General features: G+C 39.7%; 1 protein-coding gene across 5 annotated transcripts in view; it reads right to left on the bottom strand.

Moving 5' to 3' along the window:
- GOSR1 (golgi SNAP receptor complex member 1) overlaps positions 1-24,930 on the bottom strand; it is a 49,814-nt gene extending 24,884 nt beyond the window's left edge. For 3 of the 5 annotated variants that reach the window (XM_050763837.1, XM_050763839.1, XM_050763840.1), the window contains exons 1-6: positions 24,799-24,930; positions 20,951-21,071; positions 17,924-18,011; positions 17,476-17,583; positions 11,962-12,053; positions 8,770-8,844 (exon numbers count right to left, since the gene is read on the bottom strand). In XM_050763837.1, the coding sequence (XP_050619794.1) occupies positions 8,770-8,844; positions 11,962-12,053; positions 17,476-17,583; positions 17,924-18,011; positions 20,951-21,071; positions 24,799-24,829 (515 nt within the window). In that variant the 5' untranslated portion in view covers positions 24,830-24,930. Of the gene's footprint in view, positions 1-8,769; positions 8,845-11,961; positions 12,054-17,475; positions 17,584-17,923; positions 18,012-20,950; positions 21,072-24,776 lie in introns of all 5 variants that reach the window. The other 2 variants (XM_050763838.1, XM_050763841.1) reach the window with 2 other exon arrangements.
- Positions 24,931-25,228: the final 298 nt, after the last annotated feature.

Genomic DNA, 25,228 nt, shown 5'->3' with positions numbered 1-25,228 from the left:
AAAGGGCTAATATCCAGAATCTACAAAGAACTTAAACAAATTTACAAGAAAAAAATCAAACAACCCCATCAAAAAGTGGGCAAAGGATATGAACAGATACTTCTCAAAAGAAGACATTTATGCAGCCAACAGACATATGAAAAAATGCTCATCATCACTGGTCATCAGAGAAATGCAAATCAAAACCACGATGAGACACCATCTCACACCAGTTAGAATGGCAGTCATTAAAACGTCAGGAAACAACAGGTGCTGGAGAGCATGTGGAGAAATAGGAACACTTTTACACTGTTGGTGGGACTGTAAACTAGTTCAACCATTGTGGAAGGCAGTGTGGCGATTCCTCAAGGATCTAGAACTAGAAATACCATTTGACCCAGCCATCCCATTACTGGGCATATACCCAAAGGATTATAAATCATGCTGCTATAAAGACACATGCACACATATGCTTATTGCGGCACTATTCACAATAGCAAAGACTTGTAACCAACCCAAATGTCCATCAATGATAGACTGGATTAAGAAAATGTGGCACATATACACCATGGAATACTATGCAGCCACAAGAAAGGATGAGTTCATGTCCCTTATAGGGACATGGATGAAGCTGGAAACCATCATTCTCAGCAAACTATCGCAAGGACAGAAAACCAAACACCGCATGTTCTCACTCATAGGTGGGAACTGAACAATGAGAACACATGGACATGGTGGGGAACATCACACACCGGGCCTGCCAGGGCGTTGGGGGAGAGGGGAGGAACAGCATTAGGAGATATACCTAATGTAAATGATGAGTTAACAGGTACAGCACACCAACATGGCACATGTATACATATGTAACAAACCTGCACAGTGTGCACATGTACCCTAGAACTTAAAGAAAAAAAAAGCTAAAACTGTATAATGCTTCAGGTTTAAAAACAAACAAAAAAGCTAAAACTACAACTCCTGAAAGAAAACAAAAGAAAAAAATTTGTAACCTTAGGACAGCCAAGAAATCTTAAATAGACCAAAAATACATGAATCAGAAAGAAAAAACTGATCAACCAGACTTCATCAAAATTAAAAACCTCTGCTCTTTTGAAAGTCACCAGATGAAAATGAAAAGGAAGTCACAGGCTCAAAGAAAATACTTGCAAAACCTTTATCTGACAAAGGACTTACGTCCAGAGTACACAAAGAACCCTTTTAACACAATAGAAAAAGGCCCACAACAAAAGGCAAAAAGACTTGAACAGACCCCTCACTAAAGAAGATAAACAAATGTCATAATAACCTGTGAGCTGTGAATAATAAAAAAGAAGATATGCAAATGGCTAATAAGCACTTGAAAGAAGGCTTAACATCACCAGTCCTTACAGAAATACAAATCAAAACGACAATAAAAACCCTTACACTTCTACTAAAATGGCTACAAAAGAAAGGCATGTTGGCAAGGACTTAAAGCAATTTGAACTCTCACGCATGACTGACAGAAATGCAAAAATGGTATAACCACTTTGGAAAAGTTTGACACTTTCTTATAAATTGGAACACATACTTACCATACAACTCAACAATACAACTCCTAGTATTTACTCAAGAGGAATGAGAACGGCCGGGTATGGTGGCTCATGCCTGTAATCCCAGCACTTTGGGAGGCCAAGGCGGGTGGATCACGAGATCAGGAAATCGAGACCATCCTGGCTAACATGGTGAAATACCCTCTCTACGAAAAATACAAAAAATTAGCCGGGCTTGGTGGCGGGAGCCTGTAGTCCCAGCTACTCGGGAGGCTGGGGCAGAAGAATGGCGTGAACCTGGGAGGCGGAGGTTGCAGTGAGCCAAGATTGTACCACTGCACTCCAGCCTGGGTGACAGAGCGAGACTCCATCTCAAAAAAAAAAAGAAAAACAAAAAGGAATGAGAACATATGACCACACAAAGTTTTGTTTATGAATGTTCATAATAATTTTGTTTGTAATAGCCAAAAACTGAAAATAACCCAAATGTGCAACATGGTTGAATGGATAAAGAAATTGTGATATATCATACAATGGAAGTCATTCTGCTATAGAAAGAAATCAATTACTGACATTTAAGAAAAACAACGAATCTCAGAAACACTATGCTAGGTGAAGTAAGTGCAGACTGTATGAATTCATTTGTATAAAATTCTGGAAAAGGTAAGACTCATCTATAGTGACAGAAAGCCAGTAAGCAGCTGCCCATGACTGGAGGACAGGGACTGACTCCAAAGGGGCATAAGGATCTTTTCTGAGGTGATAGAAATATTCTCTGTCTTGACCATGGTGTCAGTTAAGGGTCTATACATTTGTTAAAACGTACCAAACTGTAAACTTAAAATGGATACATTTTTACTGTAAGTATATTCTACCTCAGTAAATCTGATTTATGAGGAAAAAGAATGGCAGCCTCGGCTGACCCCCATGACCCTCAGAGCGCCCCCACTGCTCACTTTCTTTTGCCCTGTGTGTCCTCTTCAGGTGCATGAGTGAGGCCTATAACCTGGGAGAGGGTTTGGACTTGGAGTGAATGCACGACGTTTCAAAATAGATCCATTTAATAATGTATCAAGAATGATACGGATTTAAGAAGAGAAGACAGGAAGGCATGGTCATGAGGTCTGAGTTTCAACTCTTCAATCTTTTTCTATCTCTACTTGGAGAACACCTACTCATTCCTCAAGAATCAAATCAAATGTCTGACTTCTCTAAAGCCCTTTCAGAAGCTTCGGAGGTTAATGACTCCCTTTTATGTGCTCCTCTAGGGTGCGCACAAACCTTTGCACATCATAATAAAGCACTTATTACTTCGCACTGAAACTACCGATTCACATTTCTTTTCTGCTCCTCACCCCCTCTGGCTGAGCTCACTAAGGACAGGGATGATGCCACTGTGCTATCTCCAGCACCCAGCACAATACTTTCCACAACACAGATGCTCAACAAACACTCGTTTAAACAACCAAAACTGGTACCAACAAATTACATGTGCATCCAGACACGCACATGAAGAAACAGGTGGAATGCAACTGAAATTTTATTATCTCCGTCTAAAAAAAAGAGAAGGTTTTGAATAAATAAAGTATTCATTATACTGATATATAAGACTAACGACTAATAAGAGTAATTTAAAAATAGAGGTTTTTTTTCTTTTTTGAGACGGAGTATTGCTCTGTCACCCATGCTGGCATGGCATAGCGCGATCTCAGCTCACTGCAACTTCTGCCTCCCAGGTTCAAGCAATTCTCCTGCCTCAGCCTCCTGAGTAGCTGGGGTTATAGGCGCCTGCCACCACGCCTGTCTTATTTTTGTATTTTTGGTAGAGATGGGGTTTCACCAGGTTGGCCAGGGTGGTATTGAACTCCTGACTTCAAGTGATCCGCCCACCTTGGCCTCCCAAAGTGCGGGAATTACAGGCGTCAGCCACTGCACCTGGCCATACATTGAGTTTCAATAGACAATCAGGGTCAGGTGATATTAATCTATCTAGTCCTACATACCATTCTGGCATTGACAGGTTCCACAGGGCTAGAGTCACTTAGCCCTAGGTGCACAATTCTAATGTACGAGTATACTTTTCTTTTCTAAAGCCACTATAGGAAAAATGGCTCAGTATAATTTTAGAATTCGTCTACTACATATCAAGCACTGTAATAAGTAAACATTTCACACACATCCTCTCTCATCTTTGCAACAGTCCATAAAGTACGGGTTATATTACCCATTTAAAAGACACTGGAAAGTCAGAGGATTTAAATGACCTTACCTCAAAAGATAGAATCCACACCAGGATTTGAACCCAGGTCTCTCTGGTTTCTTTTTTTTTTTTTTTTTTTTTTTTTGAGACGGAGTCTCGCTGTGTCACCCAGGCTGGAGTGCAGTGGCCGGATCTCAGCTCACTGCAAGCTCTGCCTCCCGGGTTTTTACGCCATTCTCCTGCCTCAGCCTCCCGAGTAGCCGGGACTACAGGCGCCCGCCACCTCGCCCGGCTAGTTTTTTGTATTTTTTAGTAGAGACAGGGTTTCACCGTGTTAGCCAGGATGGTCTCGAACTCCTGACCTCGTGATCCGCCTGTCTCGGCCTCCCAAAGTGCTGGGATTACAGGCTTGAGCCACCGCGCCCGGCCGTCTCTCTGGTTTCGAAACCCTGCCCAAATAATTTCATTATACTACCAATCCAAGGAATAAAGAAACTTAAGGTATCTTAGTCAGACAAAAGTGGTAAATTAATGAGAGAAAGATGAAAAAAAATTAACCCTAGAAACCAAGAAATATACTCAGTATTATTATTATTATTTTAGAGACAGTCTTGCTATGTTGCCCAGGCCCATCTCAAAGTCTTGGCCTCAAGTAATCCTCCCAACTCAGCCTCCTGAGTAGTGGGGATTACAGGCATTACAGGCATGAGCCAACGCCCCCAGCAAGAAGTCTGTATGTTCTTATCATACATGTGACTAAATGAAATTATACTCTAGGAAACCAACAAATTAGAATAATATTTTAAATATCATGACTACTGTACAACTCTGCCAAAGGTATTTTTAAAATGTCAAGGATTTTTAGGCTGATGTATTAAACGCACACAATCTGCAATTCTAGTTGTGATCAATAACATGCCCATAAATCAGAGAGTACTTCTATGAAAACAATCGCAGCCTACAAGTATGGATAAAACTCCTCAGCTTTACCTCTTAGATGGTTCTAGACAATTTCAGAATTCATGCCTCTTTCTTCGACTCTCTCATTAATCTTATTATCCTTGGCAGTAAAATAATCTTACCAATTGCTTTCCCTATGAAATTGTGAATGAAAATTCCCATTTCTCTTTACTAGGTCTTGTTAGCTGCCATCTCTGGGAAGGAGAAAGTGTTTTTATAGACAGGCATGTCAAGGACAAATAACGGAGCTGAAATGCAAGGGTGGATGGCAAATAAATTGCATCTTGTGAACTAACTCCAACTAATTTCTGCCTGGAGCACTGTGTTTAAAAGGATTCCTAGGCCATACCTGGAGGGACTCAGGAAAAAAACAAAAAGAAGTAAGGAAGGTAAGTGGCGAATCAGTAAAGTGTAGTGTTACAGTAGCCTAGGGTTTCAAGGAAAGGAGATTATAATATCAAGTCAGGCAGAGCAGCAGTCAAACAACATGAAGAAAAATGTCCGTGAGACTTGGCATGCAGGAGATCACCAATGTGCCTATTGACAAGTTCAGTAGTGTTGTGAGGGAAGAAGTCAATGGGCTAAAGCTGAAATGAGTAGACACAGAGACAACAGGTATAAACCAGAGATAGAGACAGTATACAGGATGGCTGAAGAGTCAAATACTTATAGAGCAAATGCGGATACAGACAAGTGTCCGATGTGTGTACTGGCCTTCTCAGGACAAATATTCTATCCCCTAACAACTATAGGAAAGGGGTAAAGAGGGATACCCCTATAGGTCAATTTATAGAAAAGGGCAAAACCTTAAACATCTCATTGAAGTAGGAGCTAAGAACCTCTGTTCAGGTGAAGAGACAGGAAGGTCAAGAGGGGGAAGGAGAAGATTTGGTAAAGTTCTTGAAGAGAATGAGAGAACTAAACAGGAGGACTAGGCAAGCAAAAGGCATCAGACAAGGCTGAGCACTCAGATGAGGTTGAAAAGATTTAACAGTTACTTTAAAACAGGGTTCATCTGTATGACTAGTTGCTTTTTCTTTAGCCCTCTCATACAGAAGTAGAACAACAGACTATGGATTGGGCTGGCATTTTACCAGGGTACAGCAGGAAGACAGGGGCCCCGGAAAGACCCAACGTTGGGAGTATTTCAGTTAATCTCCTATGAGATCCAGGCTGGATAGGGTTGGAAGGTCAGTCATAAGAAAAATACAAACTCGTGAGACTGCAGAGGCTTGGAAGGAGAAAATGCGTTGGGTGACAGTGAGATGCAGAAGATTGCTAAGGTGACGCACCTATAGATGAGAAGGTGGAGGTCCCAGCCTGGGTAAAGGGTGACTGATCTACATCTGGTGATGACCACTGGCATTAAAGGAATCCAGAAGAGATGAGGCTTTTTCTGCTTGTGTAAGTTATCTCCTTATTCAAGTTTGTCTTCACCAGTGAAAACCTCTGAAAGTTGTCAACTTCATTAAGGTAAATACAGAAGACATATTCTATTCAAAATGACAAAATGCTTCTACAGAAAAAGCACCATATGCATGGTCAGGAAATTGAATGCATGATTCTGGATAAATCATGGCATTTCAATGTTTGAGGTAATATAGTCTGTCTGTCCTCTTTACTCCTTAATTCTCTGTCTATAAAGACAGCAACAATATAATCAGCCATATATCTTTTTTTTTTTTTTTTTTTTTTTTGAGATAGAGTCTCATTCTGTCACACAGGCTGGAGTGCAATGGCACGATCTTGGCTCACTGCAACCTCCACCTCCCGGGTTCCAGCAATTCTCCTGCCTCAGCCTCCCAAGTAGCTGGAATTATAGGAGCCCACCACCACGCCCGGCTCATTTTTGTATTTTTAGTAGAGACGGGGTTTCACCATGTTGGCCAGAATCAGCCATATTAGACAGAGTGAGACCCCCAAGTCAAAAAAAAAAAAAAAAAAAAAAAAAAGCCTGGGCACATTGGCTCACGCCTGTAATCCCAGCACTTTCAGAGGCTGAGGCAGGTGGATCTCTTGAAGTCAGGAGTTCAAAACCAGCCTGGCCACATGGTGAAACCCCATCTCTACTAAAAATACAAAAGTTAGCTGGGTGTAGTGGCAGGTGCCTGTAGTCCCAGCTACCCAGGATGCTGAGGCAGGAGAACCGCTGGAACCCGAGAGGCAGAGGGCACAGTGAGCCGAGATCACACCACGACACCCAACCTCGGCAACAGAGTGAGACTCTGTCTTAAAGAAAAAAGAAAGAAAAGATTATAAAGGCAGAAATTCTTGGGGTGAGGAGAAGAACTTTAAAATACAAAATTAACTAGATACTTTTTCAAGAAGAAAAATATCAGGGAGTACTGAAAAAGAACAATTATATAAAGAAAGATAAATTAATCTAAATAGCAACCGAAAACCCTATAAGAATGTATCAGCAGTCCATCAAAAAACAAGTAGCTACAAGCTTGACACTAATTCAAAGTCAGTATTTTCTTCTGACTGACAGACTCAGGGAAAGACAATCCAAAAATGAAAGTTACTTTATCCACCATATAGGAAAAGAAATTTGTCATCCATAACATAAATTGCTAAAACCTAACAGCATTTATTTTTAGATAAAAAGAGTATTAAGGAGAGCTGGTAAAAACAATTCATTACAAAGTAAGTTTTGTGTGTGTATGTATGTTTAAGTCTGGCATTCATTTACAAAAACTGACTTGCTCTTTTTCCAGGCAAAAATATGTACTTTTGGAACAAGTAAAAAATTATAATAACATGAAAAAACAATATTTATGAAGAAGTGTAAGCTTAAACATAGTTCTAGCCATAAAAAGTCTGACCCTATTGCAAAATATCAAACTTGGAAATTTGCCAATATTATAGGAAACACTTTACAAATGAGTGTGTTCCCTAATCCTGCAATTCTAATTTAGGAATTTATCGTGAGGAAATCACGATGGATACACGCAAAGGCTTTACTATGTATAATAGTAAAAACAGAACATAATCCAAAAGGCCAACATTAGGGAAATGGTTACATAACTTATGGTTTATCTTTATTATGGAATATATGCACCATTTATTTTAGAAAAACAAACAAAAAAATCAAATTACATGGGGAAAAGCTTGGACTACTGAAGAGTAAACAATGTTACAGAATTTGTAGTAATGTGTGATTTCAACTTTCTTTTTTGTTGTTGAACTATCCGTACTTTCTAAAATGAGCACTACAAAAGGCTTTATAGCTTTTGTTATTTAAAGTTACTTCAAAAAAATCTTGCCACTTCTTCCTCAAAGCACTTAGCAAATGAAATACAAAAACACTGAAAAACTAGTTTTTCACATTATTTTGTAAACATATTTTACTAATAATTTTAATGCTATTTTATTACCTAGCAAGTATTTGTAATTTACAAAAAAAAAAATTGATTTAAGAAAAGTATTTAGAAGCTCGTGTTATCATATTGAGAGCAATGACTAAGCCCGTCTTTTCAGTCTCAACAACTCATCTAATTCATCAGGAGCTCTTATTACATTCAGTTTCATCCTGTCTGTTTCTCTCTGTAGAGAATTGGCGCACGCACTGGCCGGGTGCGGTGGTGGCTCATGCCTGTAATCCCAGCACTTTGGGAGGCAGAGGCGGGCAGATCATGAGCTCAGGAGATGGAGGCCATCCTGGCTACATGGTGAAACCCCATCTCTACCAAAAATACAAACAAATAAGCCAGGCATGGTGCCACACGCCTGTAGTCCCAGCTACTTGGGAGGCTGAGGCAGGAGAATCGCTTAAACCCAGGAGGCAGAGGCTGCAATGAGCCGACATTGAGTCACTGCACTCCAGCCTGGGCAACAGAGCGAGACTCATCTCAAAACAAACAAACAAAAATCATATTAAGGTAACAATTAAGTGATGTGAAATAGTCAACAGCATGGGATCTTTCCTAATTATGGTTGGAACAGTTGCAATTCCTTTTCTATTGAAAAGAGTCATTAGGAAAATAAAATGAATTAGCACAGACAAGGCACTTATTATAATAAACATAAAATGTTGGTTACATAAGTAAATGAATTAATAAACATGGAAAACCACATAATGCACATACATTCAATACCTACTTTCGAAGGTGGTCATGTTCTTTCAAAAATAGCTCAGTTCTTCTGTTGTTTACTCCAGACCCACTTTTATATGATCTGGAACAAAAGAGAAAATTTAAAAACATTTTGGCAGAGAATACAAAATCAGATTAAGTGACTGACCCTAGTGATCTTGAAAGTAGAAAAATTGAGCCTCTCCACAGTTTTGAATGAACAATGAAAGTGCATAATCCTTTGCATTTCCCTCTGAAAAATGTTATTATAAGTAGATAAATATTAATGCCTCTGCCTCTCTAATTTAGGCCTCACAGTTTACAATGTTTTTCACCAAAATAACTCAACATTCTGAAACAACCCACCAAAAAAATCTTACTTTTCCTTTACCTCCTATCTCTGATATCTTCATTTTTCTCCAAGTGGAAGTAAAACTTAGGACTGATTTAGTACATAGCACACAGGGTGGGAAAGCTGTTGAAATGAAATGTTTTCTTTCACAATAATACATGTAGTCCACCATCTGAAGCCTAAGGAAAACTGAAATCAAGCTAAAGATTTGCTCATCTTGGCACACTTAAGGATAACCATTTTGGTCTTCAGTGTATTGAAGTTGACAAAAAAATTACTCTTGGGCCGGGCGCGGTGGCTCACACCTGTAATCCCAGCACTTTGGGAGGCTGAGGCGGGTGGATCACGAGGTCAGGAGATCGAGACCATCCTGGCTAACACGGTGAAACCCTGTCTCTACTAAAATTACAAAAAATTAGCTGGGCGCGGTGGCGGGCGCCTGTAGTGCCAGCTACTCGGAGGCTGAGGCGGGAGAATTGTGTGAACCTTGGAGGCCGAGCTTGCAGTGAGCAGAGATCACGCCACTGCGCTCCAGCCTGGGCGACAGAGCGAGACTCCATCTCAAAAAAAAAAAAAACAACAACCTACTCTTTTCACTACTATCGAAAATTTAATTTTTCTGTTTTCCACTAATAATAAAGTATCGGGAACAATTTTTTTTTTTTTTGGAGACACAGTCTCACTTTCTCACTTTGTTACCCAGACTGGAGTGCAGTGGCACAATGTTGGCTCACTGCAGCCTCCTCAACCTCCCAGGTTCTAGTGATCCTCCTGCCTCAGCCCCACAAGTAGCTGGGACTACAGGAGCATACCACCATGCCTGGCTAATTTTTGCTTTTTTCTTTTTTTTTTTGAGATGAAATCTCACTCTGTCAACCAGGTTAGAGTGCAGCAGTACCATCTCGGCTGACTGCAACCTCTGCCTCTCGGGTTCAAGCGATTCTCGTGCCTCAGCCTCCTGAGTAGCTGGGATTACAGGTGCCCACCACTATGCCCAGCTAATTTTTATATTTTTAGTAGAGACGGGGTTTCACCATGTTGGCCAAGCTGGCCTTGAATTCCTGAGCTCAAGTGATCCACCTGTCTCGGCCTCCCAAAGTGCTAGGATTACAAGCATGGGCCACCATGCCCAGCCCAAAATTTTTAAAATTCAAGTTAACTGTACAAATACTACAGTAAGACAAAAAAGAGTCCTGCTGTTAAAACTGAAATACTGGCTGAGATGCAGGGCTACTGTGCAAAGCACAGGAGAAACCACCACCCAGGAAGGCAGAATGATATAACCAAGAACACATGATGACTTGGATTTAAATCTATACTCCATCATTTCACAGTCACTTCACCTTAGACAAGTGTCTCAATACCTAGTTTTGTAAAATGAGACTGATGATTTCTATCTTAACCAAAAGATTGCTGTGAGGCCAAAAAATATAATATATTAAAAATTACGGTGTAAATTACTACATATACTTTCCTCTAGCACCTAGATTCTAAACTCCTACAGGGCCACATTGGTCTTTTCATTTCTCTCTCTTTTTTGTTTAAGACAGAGTCTTGCTCTGTCATGCAGGCTGGATGGAGTGCAGCGACACGATCACAGCTCACTGCAACCTCCACATCCCAGGTTAAACTGATTCTCCTGCCTCAGCCTCCCAAGTGGCTGGGATTACAGGCGCCTACAACTACACCCAATTAATTTTTATATTTTTATAGAGACGGGGTTTCACCATGTTGGCCAGACTGGTCTTGAACTCCTGACCCAAGTGATCTGCCTGCCTCAGCCTCCCAAAGTGCTGGGATTAGAGGCGTGAGCCACCGCGCCTGGCCAGTCTTTTCATTTCTACCTTCTACTGTGGCTAACTCAGAGTTGGTACTGAGGAGACAGTTTGACGAATAGATGAACATATCTTTTATGGCCATTTTGCATTCCTCAAAATGTATATATAAACGGACTATACAGAAATCAAACAAAAGACTTAAATGTCCTGAAGGACTAAAAATATTACAACAGTTTTACTGCTGAAACTGTTATTGTTACAACAAAATAAAGGATCTCTAGGAAAGTGTTTCTGAGAGTACATATAATATATAGTTTATGATAAATGTGTATCATAGTTTATAAAACATATCACATAGTTTATCACAAATGAGATGATGACAGGTATCATTCGATAGCTCCAAACTGGAAAGTCTTCAGCTTCAATGAGATGCCCATGGGACTTTGTCAGTAGCGTTCAGTTGTGAAAAAATCTCCAAAAATGCATTTGAAATGCTAGAATAGATCATTAAAAGTGAGGTAAAGGGACAGAGGAAAAAAACAAATATTTAAAATTATAGATTGAGATCAGTATGAGAATGCTGGGAGTCCTTAAATAATTTAACATAAGGCTGTGAGTTTGTACATATTATTGTTTGTAATATATAATTGTTGGGACAAGGGAGAGGGGCAAGTGATAGGTAATAATCAGGAAGAGAAACATGGAGAGCTTCAGTTACGGATAATGTTATAATTAAAGAATTTCTTTTTTCTTTGACACATATGCAGAGGATCATAAAAGTAACATTATAACTCTTAGGGTGGGTGGTAAGAGATGAGAGAACCATGAAGATACCATCTAAGCTGGACTTTGAATTAAGACAGGAAAGTCAAGGTTGGCAGGAGCCAATGATAGAGGAAGCATGAGATAAAAATGGAAAAGTAGATTAGGATGACGCTGTAGCAGCAATGCTCAAAAGACAGTGAAATGGGAATTGGAAACCCTGAAATCTCAACCATGGTTCTGCCACTCAATTTGCAATTAACCGTGAACATATCCTAAAGCTAAATCTGAATAAATATTCTACAAAATAATATAAAAGGCAACTTACTCAATATCTTTTCGTACTGATCCCATGAGATTCTCCCTTTCCCGTATTGCCATAAAGTTTGCTTTGGTTTTATGGAATTCATGTGTATAATCCTGTAATAAATCAACATCCAGTCTCAACAGAAGCTAATTAAGGATTTTCATCTCACTGAACCAGTTATGCATTATCATCACACTGTAAATTTGTCAAGAAAACTGCTATTTAAAAAATTAAATTAACCAAAGGTAAAAATAACTTTAAAATTACTTTGCTGAAGAGTGACCAACTTCTTTCAAATGAAAATAATTCAGTGCTAGGGAAACAGAGCCATTAAATCACTCTCCTTTGTACCTCCTAGTACTTTGTCTTATGAGAGACAATTAAGAAGAAAAAAATTCTGACATAAAATAACTTCAAATAGTCTAGGAGAAAACTTGAGAGGCTCTTTCTACTTAACAGTAAACGTAACAGAGTTTATTTTCAAAGTTCATCATTTTGGAGCTCTCACAAAAAATTTAATTCCTAAACAAAAAAGAACAGAATCAAAAGAACTGTAAGGAACAAAATAATCTTTAAACATTTTCTATTATTTTTGTACCACTGTTAAAAGATATTAAGAATATTCACTACTTTTCATAAATTCGGAGATGTAGATAAAGAAGAAAATAAAAGTCTTGTCTCCCATAGAGTCCCTGTTGACCTTTTAAAAAACAAAAGTAACACATAAACACAGAGGAGAATATTAAAAGAGCACCAAAAGAAATAAAGGTGAAACAAAGGAAAACAAACATTCTGCTCCATCCCTCATCACTGTTACCATCATTTTGCATTTTCTTCCAGGAAATTATTATTTTCTTTCTTTTGGAGACAAGAGTCTTGCTCTGTCACCCAGGCTGGAGTACAGTGGTACCATCTCAGCTCACTGAAACCTCCACCTCCCAGGTTCAAGCAATTCTAGTGCCTCGGCCTCCCTAGTACTGGGACTACAGGAGTGTGCCACTACATCCAGTTAATTTTTGTATCTTTCGTAGAGATGAAGTTTCACCATGTTGGCCAGGCTGGTCTTGAACGCCTGACCTCAAGAGTTCCACCTACTTTAGCCTCCCAAAATGCTGGGATTACAGGCGTGAGCCACTGCACCTGGCCAGAAAATATGTTTTTACATATACAAGCTTATCTATTTCTTTCACTTTGCCAAATAAGTCATAATATACATTCTGATGTACACCCTGCTTTTTGTACTTCATAAAGTATCAAGCAATCTTTCCATATTAGGAAAAAGAAAACTACATCATTCTTTTTAATAGCTGCATAGAATATTATCTTATGATTATCACAATTTAATAAATTCCCTACTGATAAACAATTTAGTTGTTTTCATTTTGTTTCCTATTAAAAATACTGCAAGATCCAGGCACGGTGGCTCATGCCTGTAATCCCAGCACTTTGGGAGGCCAAGGTGGGTGGATCACTACAGGTCAGAAGTTCGAGACCAGCCTGGCCAACATGGCGAATCCCCATCTCTACTAAAAACACAAAACTTAGCCAGTGTGGTGGCACGCACCTGTAGTCCCAGCTATTTTGCTCAGAAGGCTGAGGCAGGAGAATCACTTGAACTTGGGAGGCAGAAGTTGCAGTGAGTTGAGATCATACCACTGCACTCTAGCCTAGGCAACAGAGCGAGACTCTGTTTAAAAACAAAACAAAAAAGATACTGCCAATAAACATTCTTATATGTATTTTTTTAACTGAGCTCTTTTTTTTCTTTTTTTTAAAAGTATATTTAGGCCAGGCATGGTGGCTCACACCTGAAATCCCAGTACTTTGGGAGGCCGAGGCAGGCAGATCACGAGGTCAGGAGATGGAGACCATCCTGGCTAACACAGTGAAATCCCATCTCTACTAAAAATACAAAAAATTAGCCGGGCATGCTGGCGGGCAACTGTAGTCCCAGCTACTTAGGAGGCTAAGGCAGGAGAATGGTGTGAACCCAGGAGGTGGAGGTTGCAGTAAGCCGAGACCGCGCACTGCACTCCAGCCTGGGTAACATAGTGAGACTCTGTCTGAAAAAAAAAGAAAAAAAAAGTGTATTTAAAGAGTAAATGTCTATTAAGTTCAAAAGAGCTTAAAAAAAAAAAAAAAAAAAGGAGTAAATGCCTAGCAATAGAATAATTAGATCAGGGCTGGGCACGGTGGCTCACGCCTGTAATCCCAGCACTTTGGGAGGCTGAGCTGGGTAGATCATGAGGTCAGGAGTTTGAGATCAGCTTGACCAATATGATGTAACTCCATTGCTACTAAAAATACAAAAATTAGTCGGGCGTGATGGTGCATGCCTGTAGTTCCAGCTACTCGGGAGGCCAAGGCAGAAGAATCGCTTGAACTCGGGAGGCGGGGGCTGCAGTGAGCCGAGTTTGCACCACTGTACTCCAACACTCCAGCCTGGACAACAGAACGAGACTCCATCTCAAAAAAAAAAACAATAACTGGATCAAAGAATGTTACATTCATTTACATTCTGGTAGTGCTAAACTGCCTTCTAGAAACATTACATCAATTTATGTTCCCACCAGCAATATAGGAGTGCCGTTTTTTAATTTTTATTCTTGCCAATAATGGGTTATAAATGTTTCAACATTTGCTAACCTGACAGGTGAAAAATCACCTCTTTTAGATTTCTGTATTTTTATTTGGAAATACTGCTGAAACTGTTTTTATAGTTTTGGCCACTCATTTTTTGTAAGCAATTTTACACCCTTTGTCCATTTTCCTACTGTCTTTTTCTTATTTCTATTATTTCTCTGTGTAGTAAGCAAATTAGTCATTTGTTACAGTTTCCAGTATCAAGTCTTATTTAGAAAGTCCTTTCTGCTCAAAAGTTTATAAATTTCACCTCTGCTTTATGGTTTCTTTTTCTACACTTCTTGGATCCATTTGGAATTTGTTCTGGATGTGAGGATTGAGATAGAATTCTTTTTTTTAAATCCCTGAATAATTAGGCAATGGTTATAGTTCCATTTATTTTATAATTTCTCTTTGCCGCACTGATTTTAAACAACATCTTTATCAGAAACTAAAAATTTCCATACATAATTGGGTCTACATATAAACTCTACTCTGTTTAATTGTTCTTATTTATTTAATTTTTTTTCCCTCTAGTATCAAACTGTTTCAACTATTTCAGCTTTTTAACAGGTTTTAAGATCTGGGAGAACTACAAACCCTCTACCACTTATCTTCATTTTCAAGTTGTTCTTCTTGGTTGTTCTTGTATGTCTATGATTCCAAATGAACTTTGGTATCATTCTGTCATTTGTTTTTAATTAAACAAACAACAAAACAACCCTGCTGTTTCCACTGGGATGCCATGCAATTCAGACGAAAGTCTTCCCATCCAAAAACGGACTGATTCTTTCCTTTACTTAAATCTTGTTCTATGTCCCTCAGTAGAATTTTGCACATACAAGTCCTACACATTTCTTATTTAATTCATACATAAATACTTTATAGTTTCTTCCATTATATTTTCTAACAGGTTATCATTTATTTCCTATCATAGTAGGAAAACTATTTGCTTTTATGTATTCATTTTATAATCTACCATCTTACTGAATTTAATTGTTTCTAACTTTTTATCAGGTAATTTTCCTGGGTATACTAGACATAAAATTTTATCCTGCTACCTCACAGAAATTTTGCCTCTTCCTTTCCAATATTTACAACTTTTTTTTTTTTTTTTTTTTTTGAGACAGTCTCACTCTGTTGCCCAGGCTGGAGTGCAGTGGCACAATCTCGGCTCACTGCAACCTCCACCTCCTGGGTTCAAGGGTTCAAGCTATTCTCCTGCCTCAGCCTCCCAAGTAGCTGGGATAACAGGCACCCACCACCATGCCCCGCTAATTTTTGTATTTTTAGTAGAGAAGGGGTTTCACCCTGTTGGCCAGGCTAGTCTCCAACTCCGGATCTCAAATGATCCACCCACCTCAGACTTCCAAAGTGCTGGGACAAGAGGCGTGAGCCACCATGCCCAGCCTACATTTCATTTCTTTTTACTGTCTAATTGCACCATCAAGAACTTCAAAAACAATGTTATGCATTTGTAGTGATCATGGGTATCCTTGTGTTGTTTTATTCAATGGGAATGTTTTTATTGCCTGGCTTATTTTTGTACTTTAGTAGAGACGGGGTTTCGCCATGTTGGCCAGGCTGGTCTCCAACTCCTGACCTCAGGTGATCCACTCACCTCATGCCTCCCAAAGTGCTGGGATTACAGGCATGAGCCACCGCGTCTGGCCATCTATTCCTACTTTTAAAAACAGTTTTTAAAAGTAGAAATAGTTGCTGACTTTTCACAGTATTAAAAATATTTGTGGCTGGGTACAGCAGCTCATGCCTGTAATTCTAGCACTTTGGAAGGCCGAGGTGGGTAGACTGCCCACACACAGGAGTTAAGAGAACAGCCTGGGCAACATAGTAAAAACCTGTGAACAGAGGAGTTAGAGACCAGCCTGAGCAACACGGCAAGGACCTGTCTCTGCTAAAAAACTTTTAAAAAATTGGCCAGGGGCCGGGCGCGGTGGCTCAAGCCTGTAATCCCAGCACTTTGGGAGGCCGAGGCGGGTGGATCACGAGGTCAGGAGATCGAGACTATCCTGGCTAACATGGTGAAACCCCGTCTCTACTAAAAATACAAAAAACTAGCCGGGCGTGGTGGCGGGCGCCTGTAGTCTCAGCTACTTGGGAGGCTGAGGCGGGAGAATGGCGTGAACCCGGGAGGCGGAGCTTGCAGTGAGCCGAGATCATGCCACTGCACTCCAGCCTGGGAGACACAGCGAGACTCCGTCTCAAAAAAAAAAAAAAAAAAAAAAAAAAAAAAAAAAAAAAATTGGCCAGGTGTGGTGGCATGTGCTTGTGGTCCCAGATGCTCAGGAGGCTGAGGTAGGAGGATTGTTTGAGCTTGGGAGGTTGAGGCCGCAGTGAGCTGTGATTGCACTACTGCACTCCAGCCTGGGTGACAGAGAGACCCTATCTCAAAAAAAAAAAAAATTGCCTTCCTATTTGTACTACTATATTTTTAACATATCCTCCATTTAAATCTTTAAGAGTTTAGTTTTATTGGTGCATAAACATTTATTGTTTTCTCAAACAATACACTGAGTATAGTAAATTAGTCATCTTCAAAGCCAGATGAAAGCACACTCTAACCCACAATGTTACTGTCTATACATGACCATTGACTAGTTCACGGTTACAGCTAGCTAGCTAGGTCTCCCAGAATGGAAGTATATTATCCAGTGATGAATATTAGTCAACTTCGCCAGGAAATAGCAAGAGCTATTAGATATTTTCAGAATTTTATAATGGTGACCAAAAAAAAAAAAAGGTAAAACAAGTCCCTCTAGTATGGCATTTATTTTCTCAGATGTTTCTCTTTGTCATTTTAAATACATGTGCACATATCCAATGCAGAGATTAAAAAAAAAAAAAAACCCGAACTCCTGTGATAATGAAAATGTCTCGAGCCCAATATATTACCTGCAATATGTCTCTATGCCGCTGTAATGTATGCATCAGGGCCGCATTCAAGGAGGGGACACCTGCACTGTTGGTATATTCTGCCATTTTATCGTTTACCCCTGTAAGCTAGAAATAAAGAAAAAAAAAATATTTTACTAAGCACTATAAACAGCTAAAAGCAAATTATTTGCCTATATGCCCTTTTGGTTGACAGCAAAACAAAACAAAACAAAAAACAAACAAGATATCAAGTAAGAATTAAGCATTCCCCCACATAATCCATAAAGACCAAAATAACATCGTATCACCTGAGAATGGCTGTCATCAAAATTCAAGCGGTGTGGGGAGGTACACATCTTGAATGGAATGGATAATTTCATTAAACATGTCTGTCTCAATACAATCCAGGATCCTATCTAACAAGTATACAGTTATTTGCAAAACAGCCATTTAACAAAGCACTTACCCTTGCCAAAAGTTGTTCAATCTCGATCGCCATTGTCTCAAACATTCTGTCTTGGCTTGATCCATTTAAAAGGGGTGTTGTATCAGAACTAAAAAGAAGTTCAGTTAAAGAGGATCCATTACTCAAATGCAGTCCTTTAAAACATACTTAAAATAATAAGGTAATTAATATGAACCATAAAAATGAATTATGGATTATGTTATATAGGGTCTGTGAGAAACAATCTTTTACATTTTTACCCCAAAGGAATTATGGTTCCTTCAACCTCAACATTAAGTTCTCTCTTCTTTCCTTGACTCTTACCAAGAGGAAATAAGATTGAGGTTTAAATGATCCACAGATTGGATAACTAGCTAACGAATACTCAGGAACTGGCTTTACATTCAATATATACAGCCACCTGCATACTTTGGTACTAATCTTCTACATTTCCACTTACAGTATGCAATCATCTTTTTGTTTCGTAGAATTGTGTTAAATTGCCTTTTCAAATCTGAATGGTCAAAAATCTATCTTTTTATAAGTGAAACTTATGTTTGACAGATTCAAATTCTAAACCCACCTGTCTGAGTGTTTCTTTTGCCTTTTCTAAAACACCACTAACTTTCATCAGGTTAGGTATGTATTAGCATCCAATGAGCAGCTCAATACAGATCGGAGTTATACCGGACACAGATAAATGCCCAGGCAATGACTATGAGCTCCAATCTTACCGAAGACTTTGTCCTACCCTGTGACAGTGCCTGGGTGTGGCAAATGAAAAAGATTAAAAAATGCTCTGTAGACTACTAATATAAATCCTCCTCTACCAGATATATGAAAAAGAACAATATGCCAATAGAATTAAAGCTTCATGAAGGGAGGAAAAAACTGCTCTGTCTTATTTATTGATATATGCCTAGCACCTAGTATAGAGCCAGGCACATGGTAGATGCTCACTAAATGTTTGTTGAATGAATGAATGAGAGAGCAATCTCTACTACTGGTTATTCCATACTCCTTATATTCATATATTCATCAGGACAGTGTAAGACTAAAGGGAAATGGCCAAAAACTAATTCTTCACAATACTAGGATTCAGTTAAATTTAATTCATCTTATAGGTGGGTAATGAATGATTCATAGACCTTGAAGTTTTCAAAATACAGAAAGTTAAAAAAAAAAAAAGAAAGATTCCTGGAATAAATAATATTCTAGTTATTGCTTAGTTGACTCATTGTGACATGCTTCCAACCTGGGCATCAAACAAGACACTTTAGAATACACATCAAATCTTGATCCTCATGGCCTTAGATTTTTATTTAAAAGGGTAGTTAGGCTGAAGTAATTCTACAAAGCCAGTTTCAGTTTGTGGTAGAATTTCTTAGGAAATGTTTTCAAGATAGTTTTTCCTTTAGAGGAATAAAAAAAGTATTAGTTCGTGAAGTACACGGAACATAGAAAATGCATAGAAAGAACATTCTTCATTCTCTTGCTAAATAAAGCCAAGTCCAAAGCAATGCAATCAATTTGATGTGTTAGTAATTTATTTTGAGATCCTAGAGTCAATGTTGGCCCTGCTGCCTTTACAACCAATGAGTCCTTATGAAAAAGAAACAGTACTTTGGCTATAGTGTTGAAATTAGCTTTTTGTTCAAATGTACACAATATAGTAGGGTTTAGACTGTGGGTCTGGAGATAGACCTAGATTCAAATCCAAGCTCAGATTTTATTGTTTTTATTAGCTGACAAATATCCTACTCACTTCTAATCTTTGAAAAAGTATGTAAAATAAGTGTGGATTAACAACAACTCTGCTACCAGCAATTTCACCACTAGGTATATAGAAACATTCTGTGTAAAAATGTTCCCAGCAGTATTTATAAAAAGTGCTTACCTAACATATAATGAACACTCTATGTCAGCTATCAAAATTGTTATTATTAATTAGCAAAAATTAGAAACAATGGCCATCATCAAATGGTTAAACTGTGATACAGTCATAAAATACTACATATAAATTTCAAATGAATATACCAGAGTTAAATGAATCCATTGCTGAATCTCAAAAATGTTAAAGAAAAAAAAAGTTGTAAAATAACCATACTATATATATACCATATAACATAATAGAATACGATGAATTGCTCAGGAATACAAACATGCAGTAAGAATACATTTTGATTAAGGGGTGGGAGAAAGTGGGGGGCCATAAGGGGCTTCAATGGAATGAGTAATTATCATTTTTTTAAAATGGGAGAAAGGCACTTGGGGGTCCATGATATTACTCGTTGTAACTGTCTTAAATACTGCCTAATTTAAAACAATTTTTTTTTATTTCTATTTTTTTTTAGAGACAGGGTTTCACCATGTTGCCCAGGCTAGTCTTGAACTCCTGGGCTCAAGTGATCCATCCACCTCAGCCTCCTAAAGTCCTGGGATTACAGGTGTGATCCACTGTACCTGTCTACTCCTAATATTTTCTTGAAACAAGTGGATGACTTAAAGTGAGCATAAGCTTCAAAGATAAGAACATATTTTCCATACATTTAATATGGTAATATACTAGTTTCTCCAAAAAGTACCAAAATTAAAGACAGCTTTGATAATGAATAACAAGGATACACAGTGCATTAGATACCCTCTAATAGAATAAACACCAGAAAAGCAGTATGTATACTTGGTACTTGGGTAGATCCACAGGTCCATTTAGCAATTGGAAAACACAAGAAATACATACCACATGGGCAAATCAGCCACCTTTTCCCTACACTGGCTGAATTAGACACTCATATTTTTAATACAAACTTATTCTGAGGTTCTAGCAGGCTTCTCCTGACACTGTAACAATCTTTGTCTAAAGATTCCAAATAAATGCTAGTCTCAAGAATTTGGAAGAATTTTAGTAAGTCACTAAAAAATAAAACAGTCAATGACAAAACACCAAAACTTCACCAACAGACCAACTTACAGAAGTTATATATTTTAGTTTCTTTTTTAACACTTTAAAAGCATAGTTAAGGCATAAGAGACAGAATCTGGTAGTACCTATACCTGTCGCGTCTTCCATCTCGGGTACTGCTATGACTGTAACTTGTACATAGTTTGCTGAAGGAAACTAGTTTCAGGTCAAGTTCATTTTCCAGCTGTCGAGCCTGTTTCCTGAGATCTTTAACAAAATTACAACAACAAATAATTAGACATAAAAAGTAGACACAAAAATCACAAGACTATTCTGAAGAAAACAAACTATGAAAATGATCATATACTGATCTAGCTACACCCATAAAGAAAAGTGTTGGCTGGATACGATGGCTCACGCCTGTAATCCCAGCACTTCGGGAGGCCAAGGCGGGCAGATCATCTGAGGTCGGGAGTTCGAGACCAGCCTGACCAACACGGAGAAACCCCATCTCTACTAAAAATACAAAATTAGCCAGGCGTGGTGGCGCATGCCTGTAATCCCAGCTACTCAGGAGGCTGGGGCAGGAGAATCACTGAACGCGGGAGGTGGAGGTTGCAGTGAGCTGAGATTGTGCCATTGCACTCCAGCCTGGGTGACAAGAACAAAACTATGTCTCAAAAGAAAAAAAAAAAAGGAAAAGAAAAGTCTTAAAAGAAGGAAACCAAGGACTTGCCCAGCAAAGCAGATTAGTCACTTATAAACTTCAGAGGGGACAGGAAGGGAAGTAGTAATGGGAGATGCAACTTTGCAGCTTTACTCCAAAGATGGCTAGAAAACAAAAGTTGTTCTACCATTCCTGAAACTATTTATATAGCGATAACTAAAATTCTGTAATTCAGAGAAAAACAAGAAGAGAATACAAATCACAAATGAACTAAAACTATGGTTTATGACCAGCATTATCAACTTACCAGTTAATGTTATAAGAAAGAAGCCATTATTCTTTTGAAAGGGATTTTGCTTTTTATGTTCCAAAGCTTTATTAGGCTCATGAACTTCTTTGCATAATAGCAAAATGATTTTTTTTTTTTTTTTTTTTTTTTTGAGATGGAGTCTTGTTCTGTCACCTAGGCTGGAGTGTAGTGGCATGACCTTGGCTCACTGCAGACTCCACCTCCTGGGTTCAAGCAACTCTCATGCCTCAACTACCTCCCAAGTAGCTGGGACTACAGGCACATACTACCACGCCTGGCTAATTTTTGTATTTTTAGTAAAAACAGGGTTTCACCGTGTTGGCCAGGGTGGTCTTTAACTCCTGACCTCAAGTGATCTACCGACCTTGGCTTCCCAAAGTGCTGGGATTACAGGTGTGAGCCACTATGCCCAGACCAAAATGACTTCTCAATTGAACATAAAGAAAAAAAGTTACCATGAAAATTGCCTTTTTCTTTCTTTTCTTCTTTTTCTTTTTTTTCTGTTATTAGAGATGAGGTCTCACAATGTTGCCCAGGCTGGTCTCGAACTCCTAAGCTCCAGTGACCCTCCCGCCTGGGCCTCCCAAAGTGCTAGAATTACAGGCATGAGACACTGCGCCTGGCCAAAAATCGCCTTTAAAAAACTTACTGAAGCCAAGCAGAGTGGCTCACGTCTGTAATTCCAGCACTTTGGGAGACCAAGACGGGTGGATCATGAGGTCAGGAGATCCAGACCATCCTGGCTAACACAGTGAGAAACCCTGTCTCTACTAAAAATACAAAAAATTAGCCAGGCGTGGTGATGGGTGCCTGTAGTCCCGCTACTTGAGAGGTTGAGGCAGGAGAATGGCATGAACCTGGAAGGCAGAGCTTGCAGTGAGTGGAGATTGAGCCACTGCACTCCAGCCTGGGCGACAGTGCGAGACTCCGTCTTTAAAAGAAAAAAAAAAAAAAACTTACTGAAAGTAATTTGGAGGGCTAAAACTAACAATAAACTATGTGCTACTAACAAGGTCGAATATGAGTATGACAGAAATAAGTATGTAAGTTTTAACAGCAGAAGCAAACAAGCAAGTAGAGAAATTGGTTTAGCAGTCTAGCATCTAAGGGGTTGTGTGACAGAAGCCACAGTCTGGACAACCACACACAGATACGAGTATTCTCATTCAAGGTAAGTAAAGGTTAAAATAAAAGGGCAGAAGTACCAGAGGTAATGGTGTAAGAATCTCTCTTTCAGTGATAAAAGAATACAAAACATTATTTCAATATGCTTTTCAAACAGAAATAGAAAGTGTAGTTAACATAGTGGAACATATTTACCCAGAGACCAAAAGCCAGTTCGAATCTCGGCACAGCCACTTACTGACTCTAAGATGTATCAACAATCTACTTAACCTATGACCTTCAGCTTCTGGTTTTTTAAACCCCTACCTTCAGGGTTTGCCTATGTATTGGTAATCATATGCTTAAAGCAGCTGGCACAGAGTAGGTTGTCAGTAATGAGCTGCTGTAATATCATAGCATGCTGCTTCAAAACACCACAGCCTAACGACTAGTAATAAAGATATCAGTAGCCTCTTCTACATAATTTTAAAAAGTTTTCTAGCAGCCAGGCGCGGTGGGTCATACCTGTAATCCCAGCACTTTGGGAGGCAGAGGTGGGCGGATCACGAGGTCAGAAGATCAAGACCATCCTGGCCAACATGGTGAAACCCCATCTCTACTAAAAATACAAAAATTAGCCAGGTGTGGTGGTGCGCACCTGTAGTCCCAGCTACTCAGGAGGCTGAGACAGGAGAATCTCTTGAACGCAGGAGGCGGAGGCTGCAGTGAGCCGAGATCGATCGCGCCACTACACTCCAGCCTAGGCAACAGAGCGAGACTCTAAATTCTGTCTCCAAAAAATAAAATAAAATAAAATAAAAAGTTTTCTATCTAGTACACACATTTCAAATGGGCATGGTGATACACGTTTTAAACTATAAGCACGCTTTTCTGTGATTGGAATAATTGTCTTCTCCAGTAGGAAACACAAGTAAAAGCATTTAGAAAGTATGATAGGCAAATCTGGACAAATTTAGAATGAAGTTTCTTAGACCAAGGGGCTGATAGTGACAATATTGTGGTTTCTAGAGGCTTCAGTGGATAGCAATAGAAACAGGTCAAAGGAACTTGGAAAGTAGTTTCTATGCTGCAGTAAAGCAAAGAGAGAGTTGGGAGAAAAAGGTGAGCTTTCTCTGCTCTTGTTGATCACCACGGTCCAGGAATGAGTTTTACGTAAGCTCACTTTATCGGACTATATTTTCAGGAATTAAATAAATGCATTTGTCAAATCACAAGAAGGTTTTTTGGTGGGAGAAGTATAGCAAATGTAACTGCAATTCACACAGGTTCTCTCAACTTTTTCATTAAAACCGATTCTAAGGCTCCAGAGCAGTATGGTAAGTCATTTTCTCTTCCTTCAAACACCCAACCCTGAAGTTCCCAGCCTGTAGTTGTCATGCGGACCCAACAGGAGACATTCTGTCTCCCATTCTCTTCATACTTCCTCCGGCGGACCGGAATGCAAGTTCCTCCTTTCTTTTCCCACTCAGATTTCCAATAGTGACCTCAACTCCACTGCGCCGACTCCTCCAGTCTCCCGGGCTCTGGATCTTCTCCCTCAACATTCGTTTCCTCTCAGAGTTCGTACCCCAAGCCCCTTCGTCCGAGTTCCATTACTCCCTCAACATAATTCTACCCAGGCGATTCAGATCCCTCTTCCTCCACATCCCCGCTCTGTCCACTCTGTCCAACCCCTGCCCCACGTCCCGCTCACAGGGGCCGGCCAGGCCAGACCCCTGCCCCAGACCGTTCGGTATCCCCAAGGCCCTGGGGCTCCCAATTAGGCAAGCCCCGCTGCTCAGCTCGGCCGCTCCGGAGGTCTGGTTCTTTCCTCTGCTGTTTCTCCCAAGATCTGTCCTCACTCAGCCCCTCTCACCCTCGTGGGACGCACCCGGAGGCCTTCTCGCCCTCACCTTCCCAGTAATTGCTGGTTCCTGCCGCCATCTTTGTTGTCCAACGTCAGCCGGGATAGAGGAGCAGAGGCGATGCAGGCCAGAAAGTCACCACCGCGCCTGTTTCCGCCCCGAGCGCCAGGGCTGACGGGATGCGAGCCTCCGCGGACACTGCCACCTGCTGATCAATTCGTTATCTTACAGCTTTTAAGTAGCGACAGATCAAAAACTTCAGCTTTAGCTCCTGACACTCTCAGAATGTCTGTCTTTCGTTCCCTCTTTCTGCGCCCCTAACCATCATCATCTCCCTTATCCCGGCTTATCATTTCTCTCAGCAGGTGCCTACTTGACTGGGAGGAGAATCATCCTCAGGCAACGCCCTCAATTTCCTTCACCGTGTCTCTAATGTGTATCTTCAGCCAATTTCATCTTTTCTCATACACAGAGACCC

Source organism: Macaca thibetana, chromosome 16, assembly GCF_024542745.1.
Source record: "Macaca thibetana thibetana isolate TM-01 chromosome 16, ASM2454274v1, whole genome shotgun sequence".
Taxonomy (NCBI): Eukaryota; Metazoa; Chordata; class Mammalia; order Primates; family Cercopithecidae; genus Macaca; species Macaca thibetana.
The sequence above is the reverse complement of the archived record's forward strand: the minus strand, read 5'-3'. Positions and strand labels throughout refer to the sequence as shown.